General features: G+C 37.7%; 1 protein-coding gene across 1 annotated transcript in view; it reads left to right on the forward strand.

Annotated features, from left to right (window-relative positions):
• Window positions 1-7,862, forward strand: part of LOC148940626 (uncharacterized) — a 94,261-nt gene extending 86,399 nt beyond the window's left edge. Inside the window, exon 3 of the mRNA XM_089104897.1 lies at window positions 6,920-7,862. Coding sequence (XP_088961023.1) covers window positions 6,920-7,566 — 647 coding nt within the window. The 3' untranslated portion in view covers window positions 7,567-7,862. The remainder of the gene's footprint in view (window positions 1-6,919) is intronic.
• The last annotated feature ends 408 nt before the right edge of the window (window positions 7,863-8,270 follow it).

The raw sequence follows: 8,270 nt of genomic DNA on the forward strand, positions 1-8,270 counted from the left end.
AGAAAAAAAACTCATAAAGAAAGATTTAAAGGAAATGGGAACTTCGTGGGCGGGTGTAAAAAGGGAGGCTTTGAATAGATTGGGGTGGAGGAGGAGCGTGCGTAGCCGTGTTGGCCTCAGGCGGCTTGGTGCTGCGATGAGTTGTTAGTAGTAGTAGTAGTAGTTGTTTTATTCTGCGTTTTTTTTTTCTTTACTTGGTGGTCATTCAAAAAGCGAGGATTAGAGTGGCGCGCCACTCTAAGTGAACCTACATCAACCCAACTTTTTGGATATCTCTCTCACTATGACTCTGTTTGTGTGTCGTGTCTGTGCGTGTCTCGTCTCTAGGTGTGTGTGTCATATCTGTGGGTGTGTCGTCTCTGTTTTTGTGTCTTCTCTGTATGTGTGTCGTCTCTGTGTGTGTTTCGTCTCTTTGTGTGTTTCGTATCTGTGTGTGTGTGTGTGTGTGTGTGTGTGTGTGTGTGTGTGTGTGTGTGTGTGTGTCGTATCTCTTTGTGTGTGTGTTGTCTGGCTTTGGTTGTCGTCTCTGTGTGAGTGTGTGTGTGTAGTTTCTCTATATGTTTCTCTTCTCTGTGTGTTTTTCATCTCCGTGCGTGTGTCGTCTCTATGTGTAAGTCCTCACTTTGAGTTTGTCGTCTCTGTGTGTGTGTGTCGTCTGTGTGTGTGTGTGTTTCGTCTCTGTTTGGGTGTTGTCTCTCTCTCTGTGTGTGTGTGTGTTGTCTATATGCGTGTGTCGTCTCTATGTGTGTTTCGTATCTGTGTATGTGTGTCTCGTGTCTTTGTGTGTGTGTCGTCTCTATGTGTGTTTATAATGTCTGTGTGTGTGTGTCTCGTATCTCTTGGTGTGCGTGTGTGTGTTGCCTCTGTGTGTGTGTGTAGTCTCTGTGCGTGTGTCGTCTCTATGGGTGTTTCCTCTCTGTGTGTGTGCGTGTGTCATATCTGTGTGTGTGTCGTCTCTGTGTGTGTGTGTGTGTGTGTGTCATCTATGTGCAGTTGTCGTCTCTCTCTCTTTTTATCTCGTCTCTGTGTGTGTGACCTTTCTATGCGTCTGTAGTCACTATGTGTGTGTGTGTCGTCTCTCTATGTGTGTCGTATCTGTGTGTTTGTGTATGTAGTCTCTTTGTGTGTGTCTTCTCTCTGTGTGTGTGTGTGTCGTCTCTGTGTGTGCGTTGTCTCTGTGCGTGTGTCTTCGCTATGTGTGTCGTCTCCTCTGTGCGTGTGTCGTCTCTCTATGTATTTCTTCTCTGTGTGTGTGTGTCATCTCTGTGTGGGTGTCGTCTCTGTGTGTGTGTGTCTTCTCTGTGCGTGTGTCTTCTCTCTGTGTGTTGTCGTATCTGTGTGTGTGTCGTGTCTGTGCGTGTGTTGTCGCGATGTGTGTGACGTATCTGTGTATGTGTTGTGTCTGGGTGCGTGTGGTCTCTGTGGGTGGTGACTTTGTGTGCGTGTCCTCTCTGTTCTCGTATCATATCTATGTGTTTGTCGTATCTGTGTGTGTTTCGTCTCTTTGTGTGTGTGTCGTCTCTTTGTGTTCTTGTCGTTTCTATGTGTGTGAGTGTCTCGTCTCTCTCTGTGTGTGTCATCTCTGTATGTGTGTTGTCTCTGTGTGTGTGTCGTCTCTGTGCGTGTGTCTTCTCTGTGTGTGTGTGTGTCGTCTCTGTGCGTGTTTTGTCGCTATGTGAGTGTCGTCTCTGTGCGTTTGTATTGTCTCTGTGTGCGTGTCGTTCTCTGTGCTTGTTGTCTTTGTGTGTGTGTCCTCTCTGTGTGTGTATCATCTCTATGTGTGTTTCGTATCTGTGTGTGTATGTGTCATCTCTTGGTGTGTGTGTCGTCTCTATGTGTGTTTGTCGTTTCTGTGTGTGTGTGTGTCACAGAGTCTCTCAAACCCCGTAAAGCTATTTTAAAAGGTACAAAAACTAGTTTCTTAGCAGAAATCATCGATGCTTGAATTACCACAAAGTACAGAAAAAAAACACACAGAATAAGGCTACAAAGTATACCAAAACCCGCCCGGATATTCCACATAGCAGAAGGTTGATATATATAAAAGAATTCCTCGCTTTTTAAATGACCACCAAGTAAAAAAAAAAAACACAGAATAAAACAACAGAGTCTCTCAAGCCCCGTAAAGCTATTTTAAAAGGCATATGAATTATTTATTTAAAAGAAATCATCACTTTTTGAATGACCACCAAGTAAAGAAAAAAAACACACAGAATAAAACAACAGAGTCTCTAAAACCCCGTAAAGCTATTTTAAAATGTACAATAATTATTTATTTAACAGAAATCCTCACTTTTTTGAATGAAAACCAAGTAAAGAAAAAAAAACACAGAATAAAACAACAGAGTCTCTCAAACCCCGTAAAGCTATTTTAAAAGGTACAAGAATTATTTATTTAACAGAAATCCTCTCTTCTTTAATGACCACCAAGTAAAGAAAAAAAACACACATAATCAGAAAACATAGTCTCTCAACCACCATATAGCTATTTTAAAAGTTACAATAATTTGTTATTTAACAAAAAACCTCGCTTCTTGATTTACCACCAAGTAAAGAAAAAAAAACACACAGAATAAAACAACAGAGTCTCTCAAACCCCGTAAAATTATGTTCAAGAATTAGTTATTTAACACAAATCCTCGCTTTTTGAATGACCACCAAGTAAAGAAAAAAAAAACGCAGAATAAAACAACAGAGTCTCTCAAACCCCGTAAAGCTATTTTAAAAGGTACAAGAATCATTTATTTAACAGAAATCCTCTAAGACACCTCGCTCCCATCCCCCCAAAAATATTTTATTAAGAGATTTCTTGTTAAAAAATTATCCAATCACTAATTAGAATCAATCACACTCCTATTATTCAAACATTAATTAATATTGTTCATAGAGTCTAATTTGCGAATTCTTTATCCCTTTTTGCAAATGTCAATCAAACAATTCCGATTGTAAAAGCGTGTTTAATCACGTTGCTTGGAAAGGTATCCATAAGTGCATGCTCTGAAAAGGTGCCAAGGAACGTAATCTCCCCAAATAACACCATTATAAGTACTCTAAGACACCTCGCTCCCATCATTCCATCCCTCCAAAAATATTTTATTCAGAGATTTCATGTTAAAAAATTATCCAATCACTAATTAGAATCAATCACATTCTTATTATTCAAACATTAATTAATATCGTTCATAGAGTCCAATTTGCGAATTCCTTATCCCTTTTTTGCAAATGTCAATCAAACAATTCCGATTGTAAAAGCGTGTTTAATCACATTGCTTGGAAAGGTATCCATAGGTACATGCTCTGAAAAAGTGCCAAGGAAGTATAGGTGTGAGAGGATATTCACTCTCTTTGAAAAGGTGTAGAGCATCAAGCAAATAGTATGGTCCTAGGGCATCAAGCAAATAGCATGGGAGGGAACATAAATCATTATAATAGCAAGAGATGAAACATAAGCCCTTAGAATAAAAAGGGAGGGGACAAAAGATCTGTTAATATCCTAGGATGGAACATAAGTACTTATAATATATTGGGAGGGAACAAAAACCAGAATAAGAGCTTGATAAGTAATTGAAAACCTTGGAATAGCATTGGATTGAACATAAGCCCTAAGATTAGCATGGGAGGGAACATAAGCCCTTAGAATAGCATGAGAGGGAACATAAACCCTTAGAATAGCATGGGAGGGAACATAAACCCTGAGAATAGCATGGCAGGGAACATAAACTCTTAGAATAGCATGGGAGGGAACATAAACCCTTAGAATAGAGTAGAAGGGAACATAAGCCCTTAGAATAGCATGGGAGGGAACATAAACCCTTTGAATAGCATTGTAGGGAACATAATCCCTTAGAATAGCATGGGAGGGAACATAAACCCTTAGAATAACATTGGAGGGAACATAATCCCTTAGAATAGCATAGGAGGGAACATAAGCCCTTAGAATAGCATGGGAGGGAACATAAACCCTTAGAATAGCATACGAGGGAATATAAGCCCTTAGAATAGCATAGGAAGGAACATAATCCACCCAAATCCATAAGTACATGCTCTGGAAAGACGCCAAGGAACATGAGGCAAGCAAATCCATAGGTACATGCTCTGGAAAGGTGCCAAGGAACGTAATCCATCCAAATAGTACATGCTCTGGAAATGTTTTTCCTATGGCGGTAAGCAAATAGCATGGTAATTCCTATGTCAGTAAGCAAATTCATTATTATCATTCTACTAAGAGGCTGTCCCCTCCTCAACCCCTCGCTCTTTACGCTAAAGTTAGACTCTTTCTCACAACTTTTTTTTAAACAATGAAAAACTTTAGCGTAAAGAGCGAGGCGTTGAGGAGGGGACACCCTCTTTCATATACGGAATAATTTCTGTTCGTTTTAAGTTTTAATGTCGGTCCTTACTTTCAGTTAAAAAAAACTTTTTTTTTTTATTTAATTAACTAAAAAGTTGCCTGCTTGCCTATTATCTTGATTGTAGCGTAAAAGCAAGGATAAATGAAATCGTCTATAGATGAAAGAATACAAACTTGTCAAGAATTTCAAGATTATTTACAGATACTTGAGTGTGGGAAAGAGCAAGCAACTCCGAAAAATAATAACATTTGTAAAAAAATAACAATGTAAAGAATTTAATAGAAAATAAGTAGTTAAGTAAATTTAGTGCTAGACAAGTAGTTTTAATACTGAATTGGTGAAAAATGACATTTTGTTTTTACAAAAATATGTATCCAGCGTGGAAATATTCTATTTTATGTCATAAATTTGCAAAATATGTCCCTTTTATGTCCCAAATTTCTAAAATATGTCCCTTTGTGCCCTATTATGTCATTGTGTCACGGCACACAGGAATATGTCCTTTGGACATAAAATATGTCCAGTTGGCAACCCCTGCTGCTAACAACTCACTGCAGCACAAGCCACCTGAGGCCAACACAGCTACGCACGCTCCACCTTCATCCCAGTGTGGATTGAGAATGATAGGCCTCATCTACTTACATTTGTTGAGAACAATAAAATTAAAATGCTTAAATGCTTGGAACACTAATCACTAAACAAAATACTTGCAATTACCAACTGGCTTGTATTTGTTTATTTTAAAATGCTTTCAGGAAAGCACACGTCAAACTTTAATGTAAAGAACCGGTGGTTATCACGGTTCGTTTTAAGTTTTGCTCTTTACTTTAATTTGAAAATACTCGAACTAAAGCAATACATCTGGCATACTCGTAAAAAAAAGAAAATTTTGCGCCGTTGCTATCTATAAAAGGGTTCTCGTGTCTTATTCTTAAAAAGCACACCAATCATTAACCTATTTGTTGTGACCACAGTTTATAGAATTATCCAGTAAGTTTATCGCAGACCATTTCTGGTCTTCATTCTCGGTGCGAACAAAAAGCTCCTCCCACTTATTTCTGCATTAGCGGGTTAGTCTGTTTCCGTCAATCAATGAGAAATGGGTACAAAGTGCATTATTCGTAATAGCGGGTTTCCACTTTTTTCCGATTATTTCTATTATAACTGTAAGTTTTGCGTCCAAGAGGGTTACAAAGTACATTATTTCGTAATAGCGGGTTTCCACTTATTTCCGATTATTTCTATTATAACTCTAAGTTTCGTGTCCAAGAGAAATCTGACTTGTCTACCCGTGAAAAGATCTAATGCCGCTTATGTTTATATCTCCAAAAACGTTCTCTGGAACACTCGCACCTCTCTCCGGGTTTTTATAATGGGTGAGATAGCGAATGATCATACAGCTAATTCTATAAACTGTGGTTGTGACAAACCATCTTAGAGTTTCGTTTTTGCAAGGGTATACACACTGTTTTTATTTCTACCGATTTTTCGGGAGATCTACTGAACTCAAAAATCATCTCCCGACAAAAAGAAAGAACATACCAACACTATTTTTGGTAGATAGCTCTCACCCCGAGAAGCATCTGCTGAATTTCTTCTAAAAACTGCTGAGGTTTTCTAGATTGTTTAAAAAAAAAGTAAACCACTGATCGTTATTTATTTTGGTGGGGGGGGGGGGGAGTGGTTGGCAGTGTGTTTGGGTGGAGATTTAGATGTTACTGTGTAGTTTGGGTGTCCGAGGCAGAGTAAACCAATTTTCTTTCATTTTTGTTTCTCCTTCCTCTCTTCTTATTCTCTTTACTTGTTCTCTCTTCTTTTTTCCTTTCTTATCTGTGCTGTGTTGTATTTTGTTTACTCCTTTACAGACTTATGGCCTCTGGGCATTGTTGTAATGTATGCAGTTTTTTGATCAATTAACCCAATTATTATTATTTTTACAATTTAGGATTGAGTAGGTTTAGACCCTTCTCTTAATCTGGGTAATTTTTTTTGGATTAAGTTCTCCTAAAAAACTTTTTTTAAGGGTATTTTCTCGTTTTCGGATTTCTATGACAAAAGGACGCGATTATTCTCGATGTGAATATACTGCGTGACATAATGATTAGGGGGTTCAAATTATAACGTTTTCGCAAAAATCTCCGATGTGTTTTTATTCGAAATGAGAGTGTTCACGAATTGGAAGGATAAAAAGAACGATAATATAAAGCAAGGCATGCACTTTGAAAGATTGCCTTACCAGTTGTAAACAGACAGGAGCTATGAAAAACCATTTTTCGTGGTTGAATTTACAAGATGACGTCTGAACTGTCAATTTCATATTAAATATTTAGCGTTATGAAGCAAAAAACTTGGGGCCCGAACTCCTTGACATCCGAAATGGTTCTGAATCACTGAGCACTTCTTACTGAAATTATCAATCAAATTGTTCTTTTTATCACTAATCCTCCCCCTCTTTCGGAAAAAAAGATTCTGTGTTTATGCCTTTTAGGCAGTGCTACGACTAAGAAAAGTTGACTTTATTTTGCCTTACTGCATAAGGCTGTTTTCTAAACTGATTTTTTTTTCAGGCGTTGGAATGATGCCAATGTTTCAACTACCTATCAATAACAGAAGAATTGATTTAGAAGCATCAGCAACAGACCCCATTTCAAGTAATGCTACTGAAGTACTTGCTTTAAGCTACAAGGGACGATCCAGTGGCGAAGAAAGTTCATCTTCCTCAGAAGAAGAAGACGAAGAGCCCAAAAATATTAAAAGCCTAGAAAATACCAGTAGTGAGAATGATGTATATGATGACAATCATGTTGAGCTGAAAAGTACAAACTTACCAGTACAGATTTCTGAGACCCTTCTTGAGTTCGAGACTAGCACAACTACAACAACTACAACAACTACCATTCCGCCTGGTCGTCCGAGGTCAAACCTCCAACCTGATGGAAATTTTATGTTTGCAAAAGATATTATAAACCCGCAAAATGATAAATTACGAGAAAACTTAAGCAGTCCTCAAGTCTCAGAGGCTGGACTTCAAGACAAATTTGTGAAAGATTCAATTTTGAGGGAGGGGCAAGAAGAAAACATGCTGGCATGGCATCCGCAAAAAAGTTCATTTTTTGACGTGACTGACGCTAAACCTGGTGTATTTTACGCTATTGATAGATGGGCCCGACGATCAAGAAATAGTAAATTGTTAAAGCTGCCATATTCATTGTAGGTAAAGGCCAAAATTTGTTCTCGTATCCTCCCCTCCCCCCACCCGCTGCCTGTTTTTATACCAATTTGATCTTACGGCTCATGGAAAGAAGTGAATCAGATGTTTATTATATATAGTGAAATACTGTTTGTAAACAATCCAAAATATTTGTTTGTATATTTGTATGTTTTTTCTTCTGCATGTGTAAACACTACATTCCGTATTTATTAATATTCTGCTTCTGTCAACGTTTCTTTTTAATTAAACTTGTAAACACTTTTTTAAGCAAATTTATTGTTTTTATTTGGTAATGATTTTGCCTTCTTTTCTTTTCTTATGTTTTATTTTCTAATGCAAAACAAAGAGAAGTAGTGTCAGAAGCTTGTAAAGACTATTTTAGGAAAACTGATTTTATATATTTTGAATGTCAAACAGTTCGTGGTAACGAACTGTAAGTAAGGAGCGACTCGGCTCAATAGTAACCGAAACTAAAAAAACGGAATTTTGATACCAATAGATACATCAAAAGAATTAAATTTTATGCTGATTTTAAATATATAAGTTTCATCAAGGTTTGTCTTACCCATGCGCCTGAGAAAATTTGCCTGATTTTCGAAAAGAAGGGGGAAACACCCCCTAAAATTTATAGAACCTTAATGAAAATCACATCATCAAATTCAGCGTATAAGAGAACCCTACTGGAGAGGTTTCAAGCTCTTATCTTC

This window comes from Artemia sp. Qi Xiang Cuo, chromosome 19 (assembly GCF_049724085.1).
Source record: "Artemia sp. Qi Xiang Cuo chromosome 19, ASM4972408v1, whole genome shotgun sequence".
NCBI lineage: Eukaryota > Metazoa > Arthropoda > Branchiopoda > Anostraca > Artemiidae > Artemia > Artemia sp. Qi Xiang Cuo.